The 18,600-nt window shown below is 42.3% G+C and overlaps 1 protein-coding gene across 6 annotated transcripts in view; it reads left to right on the top strand.

Moving 5' to 3' along the window:
• map7d1b (MAP7 domain containing 1b) overlaps positions 1–18,600 on the top strand; it is a 72,898-nt gene extending 54,298 nt beyond the window's left edge. For all 6 annotated transcript variants that reach the window (XM_023264058.3, XM_023264054.3, XM_023264059.3 and 3 more), the window contains 9 exons: positions 404–546; positions 3,350–3,588; positions 3,968–4,316; positions 5,814–5,994; positions 14,714–14,818; positions 14,903–14,953; positions 15,035–15,089; positions 16,776–17,021; positions 18,226–18,600. In XM_023264058.3, the coding sequence (XP_023119826.2) occupies positions 404–546; positions 3,350–3,588; positions 3,968–4,316; positions 5,814–5,994; positions 14,714–14,818; positions 14,903–14,953; positions 15,035–15,089; positions 16,776–17,021; positions 18,226–18,236 (1,380 nt within the window). In that variant the 3' untranslated portion in view covers positions 18,237–18,600. The remainder of the gene's footprint in view (positions 1–403; positions 547–3,349; positions 3,589–3,967; positions 4,317–5,813; positions 5,995–14,713; positions 14,819–14,902; positions 14,954–15,034; positions 15,090–16,775; positions 17,022–18,225) is intronic.

Raw genomic sequence — 18,600 nt, 5'->3', positions numbered from 1 at the left:
GGAAAAATGTTCTAAGAAACGTATTAATATTATTAAAACTTGTAGGTGATATTAGCCGATGTTGTGGGAACGTTCCCTGCTAGCTGGGTAAAGATCCATTATTTTTCTGTCAGGAGTAATTGGAGAACAAAGACAAAAACAAAGTAAAACTAAACTCAGAATGAAGGATGATGTTGCTCTGTGGTCAATAAATGCAAACTTAAATCCAAAGAATTACTCAGTTTACCTCTTTAATGACGTGAAGGAAGGAACCTGTTGTCAGAGGTGGTTCTGGAGGCGTTTGTGCAACGTTCTGACATTTTACAGAAACTCTTTTGTCCTTGGTGTTTGGTATTGAGCCCATGTGACGGATGTATCCTCGGGTAGTAACTGCTTATCTGTGTTGCCTCTGTTTCTGTTTAAGGTGGATAAAAAGAAGAAAGAGAAGAAGGACAAGGAGAGGGAGAACGAGAAAGAGAAGAACGCTCTCACAAAGGAGAAAGTGCAGAAGAAAAGACAGACCGCTTCACCGACGGCCACCATCCAGAGATCCCGGCCAGAAACCAGGTATCACCTTTACACCTGGACTCAGCCTGAAATCTGAACTGAAAGCTGTTCATCTGTTCTGAGTTAACCCTCCTGTTGTCCTCTTTTACAGGCACCAAAACATATTGTTTCCTTGTCTGAAAAAAATCCAAAAATTCTGAAAAAAAATTCCCCAAATTTCTGAAAATTTGCAAAACCTTCAGGAAGAAAATTCCAATAATTCCTTAAAAGTTTTATTTTAAAAAATCCCCCAAATTTCGCAAGAAAATTCTTGGAAATGTTTTCAAAAAATGAGTAAAAATCTTCCAAAAAATCCTAAAAATATCTAAAGTGATTCCATATATATCAATAAACTGCTAATATTTTCTTTAAGAACATTCACATAAAAAATCAACCAAAATCCAGTGAAATTCACTGGATTTTGGTTGATTTTTATGTGAATGTTGTTAAGAAACATTATTTTAAACATTTCTTTTTTTCCACCAAAAAATGTTCAAAGATTTCCAAAAATGTTGAAAATGTGGACATCAGAAGTTTCACTGTGAAAATAGATGTTTTTCCCACATTTTCAGACTTGAAAACGGGTTAATTTGACCCTCAGGACGACACCAGGGTTGATGTGGGAACAGGTTGGTGTCTGACAGACGGTCTGAAGGGTTTAGAACCGAAGCCCTTAAAGAGTCCGTCAGATAGAACGAGGTTCCTCTGACTGATGGAGAGCAGAAACAGACGTCTGCCTCCTCGGATCACGTTTCAGCCCCTCAGCCAGAGAACCCATGTGGAGTTTATATCTTCCACCTGACCTAGTTCTGGGCTTCATGTGGTTCACTGGGAGCTTCAGCAGGTTTCTAACAATCAGTCAGGAAATAAACCGGAGACGTTAGAATGAGTCTGTTAAATCTACAACCCTTTACAGATAATAATGAATCAGTCTCTACTAACTATAGAGATAATGTGTTCTCCTTTTGGTGGTTCTGTTCCAATGTTAAGGTACTATTATTAAACCCTATACAGTCACTGAAGGTATCCCACAATGCACCAGGAGCAGCAGTAAACAGCTGATGGTCTCTAACCAGCATAGCGTCAAAGGACAACTGGCATTAAGGACTGGTGGCATTTCCACTCATTTATGATGCTATTTTATTGTATTAAGACATATTTTATAGTGTTGAGACGTATTTTATAATATTAAGACTCGTTTAATAGATCGAAAAGATGTATTTTCTAGTATTAACATGTATTTAATAGGGCAAAAAGACATTTTATACCAATAAGACGTATTTTATTGTACTGAAACGTATTTAATATAATTAAGACATATTTAATAAGGCAAAAAGATGTATTTGAGTGTTAAGACTTATTTTATACTATTAAGACATATTTCATACCATGAAGATTTATTTTATAGTGTTAAGATGTATTTTATAGATCAAAAAGATCTATTTTATGGTGTTAAGATGTATTTTATAGTACTGAAACGTATTTAATAGTATTGAGACATACTTAATAAGGCAAAAAGCCGGATTTTATAGTGTGAAGCCATATTTTAGAGTGTAAAAAGATGAATTTCATGGCTTTAAAATGTATTTTATTGTGTTGCGACATATTTTTGTGTTAAGACCTGTTTTAAATGAATTTGAAGTGTTAAGACGTATTTTATACCATTAGGACGTATTTTATGGTATTAAGACTTTCTAGTCTTTTTCTGACTACTACAAAGACACATCATCAGTAGGAGAAACTGTCCCATGATGGTTCAACAACCTGAAAGTCTCTGATGTTCACGTCCAATAAGAGCTTCTGAAATGGCTCTAAAGTTCCCCTCCTTCCTGTTCCTCATGTTCTACCTCCTTCCTCATGTTCTACCTCCTTCCTGTTCCTCATGTTCTACCTCCTTCCTGTTCCTCATGTTCTACCTCCTTCCTCATGTTCTACCTCCTTCCTCATGTTCTACCTCCTTCCTGTTCCTCATGTTCTACCTCCTTCCTGTTCCTCATGTTCTACCTCCTTCCTCATGTTCTACCTCCTTCCTGTTCCTCATGTTCTACCTCCTTCCTGTTCCTCATGTTCTACCTCCTTCCTGTTCCTCATGTTCTACCTCCTTCCTCATGTTCTACCTCCTTCCTCATGTTCTACCTCCTTCCTCATGTTCTACCTCCTTCCTCATGTTCTACCTCCTTCCTCATGTTCTACCTCTTTCCTCATGTTCTACCTCCTTCCTCATGTTCTACCTCCTTCCTCATGTTCTACCTCCTTCCTGTTCCTCATGTTCTACCTCCTTCCTCATGTTCTACCTCCTTCCTCATGTTCTACCTCCTTCCTCATGTTCTACCTCCTTCCTCATGTTCTACCTCCTTCCTCATGTTCTACCTCTTTCCTCATGTTCTACCTCCTTCCTCATGTTCTACCTCCTTCCTGTTCCTCATGTTCTACCTCCTTCCTCATGTTCTACCTCCTTCCTCATGTTCTACCTCCTTCCTCATGTTCTACCTCCTTCCTGTTCCTCATGTTCTACCTCCTTCCTCATGTTCTACCTCCTTCCTCATGTTCTACCTCCTTCCTCATGTTCTACCTCCTTCCTCATGTTCTACCTCTTTCCTCATGTTCTACCTCCTTCCTCATGTTCTACCTCCTTCCTGTTCCTCATGTTCTACCTCCTTCCTCATGTTCTACCTCCTTCCTCATGTTCTACCTCTTTCCTCATGTTCTACCTCCTTCCTCATGTTCTACCTCCTTCCTCATGTTCTACCTCCTTCCTCATGTTCTACCTCCTTCCTCATGTTCTACCTCCTTCCTCATGTTCTACCTCCGTCCTGTTCCTCAGCACCCCGAAGCCTAAAAACAGACCTCCGTCTCCGGCCGCCCCTAAAAGTCGTCCCCTGTCTCCGCTGGTTCCTGTTCCCTCCAAGACGCCGGCCGCCGGTAAGAAGACTCCGCCTCCTTCTGGCACCAAGACGCGACCCAAACGGGCCCAGACGCCAGCCAGGGTGCAGCCCCAGACGGTCGCCGCCGTCGCAGTGGAAACGGGCCACGAACCCCAGCAGCCAGACGAGGAGAAAAAGAGTGAGTGTGGTTACCATGGCAACGGTATCCAGGGCTCCAAGGTGACCTGAAGGATTTGGCCGACATTCAGGAGTAGAGTAAACTCAGAGTGAATGCGTGATGAGCTGCAATCTACCAAACTGAGGGGTTTTATTAGTCTTTACCTGCATCATCAGGTATCTGCTCACCTGTTCGACTAGACGAACATTTAAATAATTATTTAAATAAGTTGTTGCAGCTGAAAAATATTCATCACTGCAGTAATTATCCAATGGAAGGCTCTTTCCTATTTGCTTAGTTAAATCCAGGTGGAGACTGTGTATGTTCTTGCTAAACCAGATGTTTTGTTCCTCGCTGTTGTTCTCATAGAATCCTAAACATCTCCTCTTCTCTCCCTCAGACTCCAATAATGTTCCTGCCATCGTGGTTTCCTCAGCACCGATTTCACCTCCGTCTCTTAGCCCGCCGGTCGTATCAGCAGCTTCTCCTGCAGCTCCTCCTGCTGCTCCGACTGTAGATCCGACTGTAACTTCTCCTGCAGCAGCTCCTCCTGCAGCAGCTCCTCCTGCAGCAGCTCCTCCTGCAGCAGCTCCTCCTCCTCCTGCTGCTGCAGCTCCGACCAGCAGGCCGTCAGCCGGAACCAACGACCCGGAGGAAGCAGCTCGGGTCCTGGCAGAAAAACGCCGACAAGCCCGAGAGCAGCGAGAGCGAGAAGAACAGGAGAGACTGGAGCAGGAGCAGAGAAACAGGTCAGATTTAGAGTTATAATAATAATCTGCTGAATGTCTGAGAACACGGTCAACAAGGTATGAAGTTAGAAAGAGAAAGAAACAACCACTTCCTTCCTGACCTCCTCAGAACATCTACTTCTTTATCTCCAGTAACTTTATCAATGATCAGAGTTCTACCTTCATACTGGGAATATTTCCAGAGTTCCAGGTCCTTGAAGTCCATAGAGGTGGGTCCAGATTTATCACTTTTTAATGGACTTTTTCCATCATTTGTGAGCCTCAGAACTTCATCAGTCCAGCAGATAGAACCATGACATTTAGGAGGAACACAGCTCTGAATCATTTTGATTTGGGCTTTTTTTGTGATAATTTAGCATCTTTATGTGGTGATTTGTGCATGTTTTAGTGGAGATTTTGTGTCTTTTTGTGGTATATTCACCTATTTTTGTGGTAGTTTAGGGTCATTTTGCACCTTTTTATGCTGATTTTGTGTCTTTTTATTTAATTTTGCATTTTTTTGTGCTGATTTTGTGTTTCTTTGTGATACTATTGTCCCTTTTTTGGTGGTTCGGTCTCTTTTTGTGGTGATTTTCCAGCTTTTTTAAAGTTATTTTAGTTGCAGTTTTTCCCAGAACTCAGATGTGTTTCTCCTCCTAAATGTCATGGTTCTATCTGCTGTACTGATGAAGTTCTGAAGCTCAGAAATGATGGAAAAAGTCCATTAAAAAGTGGTAAATCTGGACCCACCTCTATGGACTTCAAGGACCTGGAACTGTGGAAATATTCCCAGTATGAAGGTAGAACTCTGATCATTGATAAAGTTACTGGACATGAAGAACCAGATGTTCTGAGGAGGTCAGGAAGGACGACTTAAATGTGACTTTGAATAAACAGAGACAGAACTCCTGATTCATTCCTGCTGAACTGCTGAACACATTTTTTACTAATAATTTCCTGGAATGAGCTTCTCTTCATGTATAAAACGTGAAACTCCACTAAAACATTGCTCCATTTAAACCAAAATGAATAAATAAACTAATAAAATGAGTGAATTATTTACTGTAAAGCATTACTGATGATTATTTCCTGCCTGGAGACAGATTTCGTACGTTCAGTTGACCTGCTGCTGCACTCGGACTTGGAGGAATAAATGATTTGCAGGTGATGATGCATCTGAACCCAGTTTCTGCTTCAGCAACGAGAGATAAACTTCTATTATTAGTCTGTTTCCATGGAAACGCTGTAGAACATGTTCATATATACTCTACTGTACAGGCTTCAGAACTTCATCCACAGAAACACGTTTTATTGGTTTTCTTCCAGTGAACGCTGTGATTAAACCTGAATCAACTTTTATTCTAATCTGCTGATGAAGGTTTAGTTTGAAAATCTGATTTATTCCAGCGAAGCGTCGCTCTGTGGAAGGAGAAGTTCCCCTGGAGTCAGTCTGATTCAGCTTCCTGTCGTTGTTCAGGTGTAATATTCAGACGGTTTAACACAGAAACCTCCTTCCAGGGTCCTGAGGGAGGAGGCGATGGCTCGGGAGGCCGAGGAGAGGAAACGCCGCGAGGAGGAAGCTCGGTTCATGGCCGAGCAGCAAAGACTCCGAGACGAAGCCCAGAGAGCTGAGGACGAGAAGGAGGTCGAGGAGAGAGCGAAGGCCGAGCAGGAGGAGGCTGACAGGCTGCAGAGACAGGTGAGATACACCTGTAGACTAAAATATAACAACCAGAGACAGGTGAGATACACCTGTAGACTAAAATATAACAACCAGAGACAGGTGAGATACACCTGTAGACTAAAATATAACAACCAGAGACAGGTGAGATACACCTGTAGACTAAAATATAACAACCAGAGACAGGTGAGATACACCTGTAGACTAAAATATAACAACCAGACACAGGTGAGATACACCTGTAGACTAAAATATAACAACCAGAGACAGGTGAGATACACCTGTAGACTAAAATATAACAACCAGACACAGGTGAGATACACCTGTAGACTAAAATATAACAACCAGAGACAGGTGAGATACACCTGTAGACTAAAATATAACAACCAGACACAGGTGAGATACACCTGTAGACTAAAATATAACAACCAGAGACAGGTGAGATACACCTGTAGACTAAAATATAACAACCAGAGACAGGTGAGATACACCTGTAGACTAAAATATAACAACCAGAGAAAGGTGAGATACACCTGTAGACTAAAATATAACAACCAGCGACAGGTGAGATACACCTGTAGACTAAAATATAACAACCAGACACAGGTGAGATACACCTGTAGACTAAAATATAACAACCAGAGACAGGTGAGATACACCTGTAGACTAAAATATAACAACCAGAGAAAGGTGAGATACACCTGTAGACTAAAATATAACAACCAGCGACAGGTGAGATACACCTGTAGACTAAAATATAACAACCAGACACAGGTGAGATACACCTGTAGACTAAAATATAACAACCAGAGACAGGTGAGATACACCTGTAGACTAAAATATAACAACCAGAGAAAGGTGAGATACACCTGTAGACTAAAATATAACAACCAGCGACAGGTGAGATACACCTGTAGACTAAAATATAACAACCAGACACAGGTGAGATACACCTGTAGACTAAAATATAACAACCAGAGACAGGTGAGATACACCTGTAGACTAAAATATAACAACCAGCGACAGGTGAGATACACCTGTAGTTAAATATAACAACCAGAGACAGGTGAGATACACCTGTAGACTAAAATATAACAACCAGAGACAGGTGAGATACACCTGTAGACTAAAATATAACAACCAGCGACAGGTGAGATACACCTGTAGACTAAAATATAACAACCAGCGACAGGTGAGATACACCTGTAGACTAAAATATAACAACCAGCGACAGGTGAGATACACCTGTAGACTAAAATATAACAACCAGACACAGGTGAGATACACCTGTAGACTAAAATATAACAACCAGAGACAGGTGAGATACACCTGTAGACTAAAATATAACAACCAGAGACAGGTGAGATACACCTGTAGTTAAATATAACAACCAGAGACAGGTGAGATACACCTGTAGACTAAAATATAACAACCAGAGACAGGTGAGATACACCTGTAGTTAAATATAACAACCAGAGACAGGTGAGATACACCTGTAGACTAAAATATAACAACCAGAGACAGGTGAGATACACCTGTAGACTAAAATATAACAACCAGACACAGGTGAGATACACCTGTAGACTAAAATATAACAACCAGAGACAGGTGAGATACACCTGTAGACTAAAATATAACAACCAGACACAGGTGAGATACACCTGTAGACTAAAATATAACAACCAGAGACAGGTGAGATACACCTGTAGACTAAAATATAACAACCAGACACAGGTGAGATACACCTGTAGACTAAAATATAACAACCAGACACAGGTGAGATGACATTTTAGGAGGAAAAACACATCTGAGTTCTGCTAATAACTGAAACCAAAATAACTAAAAAAGCTGGAAAATCACCACAAAAACGGCCAAAATTACCACAAAACGACACAAAATCACCCCAAAAAGAGCCAAAACTACCCTGAAAGGTTCAAATATGCCAGGAAAAACACCCAAAATCACCACAAAAAATACCTAAATTATCACAAAACAGGTGAAATTGCAACAAAAACTCAAATTTGGCACAAAAGACATGCAAAATAACCACAAAAACAGATAAAATTGCCACAAACAGACACAGATTCACCCTAAAAAGAGCCAAAACTACCCTGAAAGGTTCAAATATGCCAGGAAAAACATACAAAATCACCACAAAAAGCACCAAAATTCCCACAAAACAGCTGAAATCGCAACAAAAACTCAGATTCACCACAAAAATGTGCAAAATTACTTCAAAAAGAGCCAAAATCACTCTGAAATGATCAAATATGTCAGCAAAAACAGGAGAATCACCACAAAAATGGCCAAATTTACCACGAAAAGGACCAAAACTACCATAAAACAGCTTAAATTGCAACAAAAACTCAAATTCGCCACAAAAAACATGTAAAGCACCCCAGAAAGAACCAAAACTATCCTGAATGGTTAAAAAAATGCCAGGAAAAACACCCAAAATCACCACAAAAAGGACCCAAACTACCACAAAACAGGTGAAATTGCGACAAAAACTCAATTTCGGCTGAATTTCGACGGAACCCAGACATGCATATGAACACTCCAAGATGAAATGAAGCAGAAACATCAGTAATCTGCTGGAATCAAACCCTCAACCCTCGACTGAACTCCTCCTGCTGTAGTTTTACATTAACCACCAGCAGCTCTAAGTCCGTTACCATCTGGGCAGATTAACGGAACCTGAGCAGGAACGTCAGGCCCAGTCTGACCAGATTAAAGCTCCACCAGGCCTCCAGCTGCTGACCTCCATACTGGGATGAGTCTTTGTGTTTGGGCTGACTCTGGATCAGCTGATCTGCCCTCAGATGGACTCCAGCGGTCCGTCTGGTTCCAGTTCTGCTGCTCTGGAAACGTTTTTCCACCTGAGAAATATTGTGAAAATCAGGAACATCCTGTCTCAGAGTGATGCAGAAAAACTAGTCCATGCATTTGTTACTTCTAGGCTTGACTACTGTAATTCCTTATTATCAGGTTGTCCCAATAGCTCTCTGAAACATCTACAGCTGATCCAAAATGCTGCAGCCAGAGTACTGACGGGAGTTAGCAAGAGAGATCATATTTCTCCTCTACTGGTTTCTCTTCATTGGCTTCCTGTTAAATCTAGAATAGAATTCAAAATCCTTCTTCTGACATATAAAGCTCTTAACAACCAATCTCCATCATATCTTAAAGACCTGATAGTACCATATTACCCTAGCAGAACTCTTCACTCTCAGACTGCAGGCTTACTTGGAGAAGTGACCTGTAACTTCTCTCTAAAAGTAGAATGGGAGGCAGAGCCTTCAGTTATCAGCTCCTCTCCTGTGGAACCAGCTCCCAGTTTGGGTTCTGGAGGCGGACACCCTCTCTAATTTTAAGACCAGGCTTAAAACCTTCCTTTTTGACAAATCTTATAGTTAGGACTGACTGGGGGACCCTGAGGGGGTCAGCTGGAGTCTTCCTCTTGGACGTCCCTTAGTTCTGCCCCTAGTTCTGCTGCTACAGGCCTAGGCTGCTGGAGGACCTCTCTGGATGCACTGAGCCCTTCTCTATCTACCATTATATTTAATATACAGTATATATACCATTATTGCATTACACTCACTCTGTTTCTCCCTGTGTCCTTTCTCTGAGTGTCCCTGATCCCAGAGCTGGATGCTTCAGATCTGTGGTGGTTCTCCCACCAACTGTAACCCTCTACCTCTACCTCTCTACCTCTACCTCTCTATCTCTACCTTCTACCTCTTCTGTCCCTCTCAACCCTCCTTCCAGCAGCAGATGGTTCCCCCACATTAGAGCTGGGTTCTGCTTGAGGTTTTTTTCCCTGTTAAAAGGGTGTTTTCCTGCCACTGTCTCCTTAGGGCTGCTCTGGGGTTCAGGCATATGGGTTCTGTAAAGCATCTTGAGACAATTTGACTGTAATTGGTGCTATATAAATAAAATTGAATTGAATTGAATTGAATTGAATTGAATTGAAGCTGCAGGTTTGAAACATCTGCCTGGTTGGTGTGGAGTCTGGAAGCTCAGCCAGGCTTAATGGAGGCTGGAGGCAGTGAGCTGCTGCTGCCCCCTGCTGGTCAGAGGTTTTCACCTACAGCAGGACAGTCAAACTGATCCTAGTTCAGGTTCCACATCCAGTCCAGTCTGATCTCCAGTAAAACCAGTAAAACCACAGCAGAATAACCTAGAAATAACCACAACTCCTAATGGTTCCTTTGTTTTAGTGCAGAAATGTTCACAATTCAGGAATTATCTTTTTACTAAACATCATGAACAACCTGAAATTTATGAAGAAAAATAAATTCAGTTTCATCAACATTCAGCCTCAGTTTATCATTTCCACATTACAACTTCCAGATCACAGAGTGTCGACAAAGTAACACAACATTTAGTCATCTGGAACTGAACCATGGAGGATTTACTGGAGGATCACAACCACAAAAATCAGACAAAAAAAGACAAAAAAACAAAAAAAACAAGACATAAAACACCAAAAAATGAGACAAATGACACTAAACAAAACAAAAAAGAGACAAAAATGAGGCAAAAAAGTTTGAAAGCGACAAAAAAATGGACAAAACAAAAATTATGCTCTAAACAATGAATAAAGCATAACATAAAATGACAAAAATAAGACCAAAAACACAAGCGAGACAAAAAGGAAACACAAAACGACAAAAACATGAGACAAATGACAAGTCAGAGAACACAAGACAAAATATTACAAAAATGAGACACAAAACAACGAATAAGGAAAACACAAAATTATTTAAATAATTACTTAAATAATTTTTTTTTTCCAAGATGGCGCCGTGCCAGCGGCAGCTAGTTACAGCAGCTCCAGTTAACTTTAGGTCTGTTTAGTTATTTTTGTAGTTTTCTTCTCTTTTTAAGTTTTTCTTTTCAGCAAGTAGGGTGACGCTTTTGTACGGGACAGACATGGATGTGCAAATAGCGTTTTCCCTACTTTGTTTACTACTGTTTTCGGAACTTTTTAAATCCGCATCTGGTGACCCGTTCAGCCATGGCTCCATTGTTTACAGTCGGGAACAGCTGTTGGCGCTGAGCCAGGCCAGGCCGCCGTCGTGGGAGAGACCAGACATCCCAGCTGAGCTCCTCAGAAGGAGGAGAGGATGCCGGGCAGGACTGAAGCGTCGGGAGAAGAGGAGACGCTACAAGCCGTCCGTTCCATCTGTGATTATGGGGAATGTGAGGTCTCTCCCGAATAAGATGGAAGAACTGACGGCGCTGACCAGGCTGCAGTGGGAGTATAGGGAGAGCAGCCTCATGATGTTCACGGAGTCATGGCTGAACGAACTCACTCCGGACTCACTTTTAACTCTGGACGGATTCCATCTGGTCAGAGCGGACCGGAACGCGAGGGAGAGTGGTAAGAGAAAGGGTGGGGGCCTCGCGATGTATGTGAATGAGAGATGGTGTAATGCTGGACACATTAGCGTTAAAGAGCAGCTCTGCACTAAGGATGTAGAATTACTGGCGGTCAGTCTGCGTCCGTTCTATCTGCCCCGGGAGTATTCACATGTAATAGCCATTACTGTGTACATCCCTCCCTCGGCTGATGCGGCTGCAGCCTGTGAACTCATCCACAGTGTAGTGTCCCAGCTGCAAACATCTCACCCTCAGTCTCTTACCATCATCTCAGGAGACTTTAATCATGCATCGCTCTCTGCCACTCTCCCCACGTTCACCCAGTACGTGACCTGCCATACCAGAGACAGTAAAACCCTGGACCTGCTGTATGCAAACATCAAGGATGCATACAGCTCCTCACCCCTCCCCCCGCTGGGCCACTCAGATCACAACCTGGTGAGACTGCAGCCCATTTACATACCTATGGTGAAGAAACAACCCCCCACCACCAGGTATGTGAAGAAGTGGTCTGACGAGGCCACTGAGGCGCTGCAGGACTGCTTTGAGACCACAGACTGGGATGTGCTGTGTGGTCCACACGGGGAGGACATTGATGCACTGACAGACACTGTTACGGACTATATCAACTTCTGTGCAGAGAACATCGTACCGACCAGGAAAGTACGGTGTTTCTCTAACAGCAAACCCTGGGTGTCCCTGGAACTGAAGGCCCTGCTGAAGGAGAAGAGGAGGGTCTTTGGATCTGGGGACAAAGAGGAGCTGAGGAGGGTGCAGAAGGAGATAAAGAAGAAGATCAAGGCGGACAAGGCCAGCTACAGGACCAAGATGGAATCTCACCTGCAGGACAATAACACAAGGGAGGTCTGGAGAGACCTGAGATCCATCTCTGGTTACAGCAGAGGCCATGAGAGGGGAGCTGCAGCAGGAGGCCAGGAGTGGATCAATGAGATGAATCTGTTCTTTAACAGATTCGACTCTGCTCCCACTCCTCCCCCCTCTCATCAAAGCACCGACCAGCCAGCTCCTTCTTCACACCTCAGCTCTCTACCACCAACACCACCAACAGCACCCCTCCTCCCATCCCCGTCTTCTACCACCTCCGGACTCCGCATACAGCCCCATCACCCCTCCTCGTCTCACCCCCCACCACCACCATCACCCCTCCCCCTGCCACCCTCCCCCTGCCTCTCCATAACAGCTGATCAGGTGAGAAGTGAACTTAAAAAGATCAAGACCAGGAAAGCTGCAGGTCCTGATGGAATCAGCTCCAGACTCCTTAGAGACTGTGCAGACCAGCTCTGTCAGGTGCTGCTGCACATCTTTAACCTGAGCCTGAGTCTGGAGAGGGTTCCTCTGTTATGGAAGACTTCCTGCCTGGTTCCTGTCTCTAAGACCAGGAACCCCAGGGAGCCTAACCACTTCAGACCTGTGGCCCTCACTTCTCACCTGATGAAGACCATGGAGAGGATCGTCCTCAGGAACCTCCGTCCCCAGGTGAGCCAGTATCTGGATCCACTGCAGTTCGCCTACCAACCAAACATTGGAGTGGATGATGCAGTGGTCTACCTGCTGCACAGATCACTGACTCACCTGGAGAAACCCAGCAGCACTGTGAGGGTCATGTTCTTTGACTTCTCCAGTGCTTTCAACACCATCCAGCCTTCTCTGCTTAGGGTGAAGCTTGAAGGAGCGGGAGTAGACTGTCACCTGGCTGCTTGGACCATCGACTACCTCACCAACAGACCACAGGACTGTGTGTCTGATGTGGTAGTCAGCAGCATGGAGGTCCACAGAGGACAGTCTGTCCTCCTTTCTCTTCACCCTGTACACATCGGACTTCCACTACAACTCTGGGAGCTGTCACCTCCAGAAGTTCTCTGATGATACAGCCATTGTCGGGTATCTGAGGGGGATGAGAGGAAGTACAGGACGGTCATCTCTGACTTTGTGGACTGGTGTGAGCGAAACCATCTGCAGCTCAACGCCAGTAAGACGAAGGAGATGATCGTGGACTTCCGCAGGAGGAGGACACCCCAGACTGCACCGGTGAACATCCAGGGTTTGGACATTGACATGGTGGACACATACAAATACCTGGGTGTTCACCTCAACAACAAACTGGACTGGACACACAATACAGAGGTTCTGTACAAGAAGGACCAAAGTCGTCTCCACCTGCTGAGGAGACTGAGGTCCTTTGGAGTGTGCAGGACTCTGCTCAGGACATTCTATGACTCTGTGGTAGCGTCTGCTATCTTCTATGCAGTGGTCTGCTGGGGAGCAGGGAGCACTGAAAGGGACAGAAAGAGACTAAACAGAAGGTCAGGAGGAGGTTCTGTCCTGGACTGTTCCCTGGACTCCATAGAGGAGGTGGGTGAGAGGAGGATGTTGTCAAAGCTCACATCCATCATGGACAATCCCTCTCACCCACTGCATGACACTGTGGGGTCTTTAAGCAGCTCCTTCAGCAGCAGACTGAGACATCCACCCTGCAAGAAGGAACGCTATCACAGGTCCTTCATTCCATCTGCTGTAAGACTTTACAACATCAGCATCACTGGCTGATGTTAACATAAACTGGACTATATCATTACCACCCCAAACCATAACATTTGCACTGACATTATTGCACTGCTGCATCTTTACACTTTTAAACTTTTTTTAAGCCACTTTATACTGCATTGTCTTACAGTGTGTCAATACTGTACTATTTCATCCTCATCTCTCACCCCTGTATATATTGTAAATATTATTACTACTGTTCTATTATTATTTTATTCATATCACTACGTCTATTGCTACATAAGCTGCTGTAACAATGTAAATTTCCCCTGGCATGGGGAGAAATAGAGGACTTCTCTTATCAAAAGAAGACAAAAAACAACAAAACAAGACAAAATCTTACAAAAATGAGACACAAAATGACAAAAAATGAGACAAACGACATGAAACTAAACAAAAAAGGAGACAAAAAATTTTACAAGTTACACAGCGACAAAAAAATGGACGAAATGACAGAAACAAGACAAAAAATGACAAAAACGAGAAACAAAATGACAAAAACATGAGACAAACGACAAAAGTTAGCTTAAAAAAGACAAAAAACAACAAGAACAAGACAAAATATTACAAAAATGACACGTGAAACTTCCGGAATGGACCCTCTGGAGGGCCGGTTTTGGCCCACGGGCCGCAGGTTGGACACCCTTGGTTTACTCTATATTCACATGGGAAGATGTAGGCAGGGTTAAATTTAAAAATAAAAATAATAATAGAGAGACTTTAAAACTAGATCTTTTAATTATTTTCTTCCTCTTTGTTAACTTTATATCCGTGTTCCCTGTTTCAGAGGGAGGAGGCTGAAGCTAAAGCCAGAGAGGAGGCCGAACGTCAGCGCATCGACAGGGAGAAACACTTCCAGAAAGAAGAGCAGGAGAGACTGGAGAGGAAGAAGGTGAGATCAAAGAGGAACAACCACATTTTTAGAGTTCAGAAGAACATTGTCAGCTAACGTTGATGTCCTGTCTGATGGTGGCAGCGCCTGGAGGAGATCATGAAGAGGACTCGTAAGAGCGATGCAGGAGAGAAGGTCAGTGAGATTCAGTTCAAACAGACCACAAACCAAAGATCTTCTGGAATAACACCATTCTGTTTGTTCTTCTGATCACAGAAGGACATCAAAGCTTCTCCTCAGGTCAACGGGAAAGACTCTGAGCTCAGTAAAGGTACCGTCACAGATGGAGAGTCGACTTTAAGACTCTAACCCTCGTGTCGTCCTGCAGATCAAAACTGACCCGGTTTAACGTTTGAAAATGTGGATAAAAAATATATTTTCACAGTGACACTTCTGATGTCCACATTTTCAACATTTTTAGGAAATCTTTGAACATTTTTTGGTGGAAAAAAGAAATGTTAAAACAGTTTCTTAAGAACATTCACATAAAATTCAACCAAAATCCAGTGAATTTTCGCTGGATTTTGGTTGATTTTTATGTGAATTTTCTTAGAGAAAATATTAGAAGTTTTACTGATATATATGGAATCACTTTAGATGTTTTTAGGATTTTTTTTGGAAGATTTTTACAAATTTTTTGAAAATATTTACAAGAGTTTTCTTGCCAAATTTGGGGGATTTTTTTTAAGATAAAACTTTTAAGGGAAACTTTTAAGGAATTATGGAAATTTTCTTCCTGGAGGTTTTGCAAATTTTCAGAAATATGGGGAATTTTTTTCAGATTTTTTGGATTTTTTTCAAACAAGGAAACAATATTTTTTGGTGCCCATAAATGAGGACAACAGGAGGGTTAAGAGTCTCCAATGACTCCTAGAACTTTGCATCATTGAAACACAAAACAATCTTTCATAGATTCATTGAAGGCTTTCTGGAAATGTGATTAAATCTGCTGGATCAAAAATATACAAATAGTAAATTGAATGAACAGTTTTGGTTCCTTAAACGGTTTATTAACTCTTCTTAGTGGTTTGATGTCTGACCTACAGCTGCTGACTCCTCTGATCCAGTTTAAATAGAACCATTAGATCAGATCCACTCATTCGACTCAAACTCTGCAGAGGGAAAGTCTGAGGAGCTCAGCAAAGATCTGAAGAAGAAAATCAATGACTTGAACTCAAAAGTTGCCTCATTTGATGCAAAAATTGCCCAAAATTGTCAAAACTGACTCAATAATGACCTAAAGTCACTGAGCATCTATCCTAAAAAGGTCAGACTGGTTCTGAACATTAATTGGACTGGTTCAGGTTTGATTTTGGTCCTGGTTTTTGAACTTTTAAGAACTGGTTTAGGACTGTCTTGGGCAGGTCTTTTTTAACCCCAAGAACACCAAACCTACCATCAGGCATGGTGGAGGCAGTATCATGCTCTGTGGAACTGGAGCTCCACACACAGTAAATGGAATAATGAAGAAGGAGGATCACCTCCACGTTCTTCAGGAAAACCTAAAACCATCAGCAGAAGGTTGATCTTGGACACAGTTGGATGTTTCAACAAGACAATGATCCAAACACACATCAGACGTGGTAAAGAAATGGTTCCATCAGGCTGGAATGAAGGTTCTACACTGGTCTCCCCAAGGTCCTGACTTAGATCCATCAAGAACCTGAAGAACCAAATCAGAAAGACCACAAATGTAGTTGAATGGGACCAGAATTGGGGCCGTTCAACTAAATTTGTGGTCTTTCTGCCTCAGGCTTGAGTCAGTTTAATTGATATTGTAATGATACTGCCACCTCCATGCCTGACAGTAGGTATAGTGTCCAGGTAAACCAGAAGATTGAAACCAGAAGAACCAGACTGAGGTGGAAACGGACAAATGTGACTGCATTAATCCAGTCTTTTTCTGGTTCTGTATCTCATCTGTCTGATCTTCATGAATCTTCTGATCTTCTCTCAGCTCCTGGAAACCCTCAGCTTCCTGCTGCAGGAGTTTCTGGCCTCGTCGTCAACGGCGTCCAGCCCAACTCGCACCAGAACGGCGTCTTGGCCAATGGAGAGTCTGGAGACTTCGAGGAGATCATCCAGCTGAACAGCAGCAGCAGCTCTGGTCAGCAGCAGATGGTCGGCGAACCCATCCTGGCCTTCGAGGGAGGAGAACCTTTCCTGAGGAAGACGGGCCCTATGAAGCCTCAGCATGTCGCAGGTAGACCAGGTGGAGTTAAATCCATCTGCTAGTCAGCTTCATCTGGAGGATTCAGACCTGGAAATGTTATATTACTAGAGCATTATGGGAGTTTAACTCGTAAAGGCACCATGACAAAGACTGATGTGGAGGTTAATGACCTCCAACCAGAGATACTATAGCTAATTTAGAGCAACATTAGCTAATATAGAGCAACTTTAGCTAATATAGAGCAACTTTAATATAGAGCAACTTTAGCTAATATAGAGCAACGTTAATACATTTAGAGCAACTTTAGCTAATATAGAGCAACTTTAATACATTTAGAGCAACTTTAGCTAGTATAGAGCAACTTTTTCTAATGTAGAGCAACTTTAGCTAATATAGAGCAACTTTGTTTAATGTAGAGCAACTTTAGCTAATATAGAGCAACTTTAACTCATTTTAGAGCAACTTTATCTAATATAGAGCAACTTTAACTATTATAGAGCAACTTTAACTCCTTTTAGAGCAACTTTAACTCATTTTAGAGCAACTTTAACTAATATAGAGCAACTTTAACTAATATAGAGCAACTTTAATATAGAGCAACTTTAGCTAATATAGAGCAACTTTATCTAATGTAGAGCAACTTTAGCTAATATAGAGCAACTTTAACTCATTTTAGAGCAACTTTAACTCATTTTAGAGCAACTTTAACTATTATAGAGCAACTTTGACTAATATAGAGCAACTTTAACTCATGTCTACTACCACAGTTATGTTAGCACATGAATAAAAGTGTGAGTTTTCGTGGAAAACATGGAATTATCTGGGTGAACGGTAGTGTACATTACAAACATAATAACACATAAAGGTTTAATATGCATGAAAATAATGAGGGTAAATGTGCCGGGGGCTGAGACAGAGTCTGGACATGTTCTCTGTGAAACATAATGATAACCTCATGTCCTCTGTAGGGAGGATCTAGGGGTGAAATATGATATTCTGATGTAATGATCTGACCAGTAGATTTAGAGAAGTGTAATGGTGTCAGAGCTGTCTGTCCAATAATACGCCTGATAGATGTGGAAAAACGACCAACTCTCACAGCATAAAGTCGATGTTCAGCTCAGTACTTCTGGGTTTTCTGGGGTGTTAATCACTGCTAAGAACTGCTCCTGGGTTTATCGACAATAAATCCTGCTGCCTCTGAACGCTGACATCTGGTTTTGTTTCCTTCCAGAGGTCCTGTGAGTCGCCTTCTGTCTCCGCTATGAGATTCCTCCTCCTCTAAACTTCGTGCCAAACAGCCAGAGTGGAGCTGAACTCTGAAACTCCTCTGAAACATAAGAAATATTAAAACATAAAGTATTCTGTGTCTCACCGTGTTTTGGTGCACCTTAAAGTTCTAGAGAAACAGGAAGTATCTGACATGGTGTTGTTCTTCTGATGTTGTTCTCGTTACTTCATTTGGATAATGTGTGTTTTTGTGTGTTTTTGCTGTTTTTGTCTTGAATTATTGCGTTATTTAACATCTTCAGGCTGCAGACGGTGGATGTAAATGTATAAGAGCCTCCTGCTGCAGGAGATCTGTGAAATAAAGCTTTATGAAAGGGAA

The sequence above is a fragment of the Amphiprion ocellaris genome, chromosome 15, assembly GCF_022539595.1.
Source record: "Amphiprion ocellaris isolate individual 3 ecotype Okinawa chromosome 15, ASM2253959v1, whole genome shotgun sequence".
NCBI classification, from domain to species: Eukaryota; Metazoa; Chordata; class Actinopteri; family Pomacentridae; genus Amphiprion; species Amphiprion ocellaris.
The sequence above is the reverse complement of the archived record's forward strand: the minus strand, read 5'-3'. Positions and strand labels throughout refer to the sequence as shown.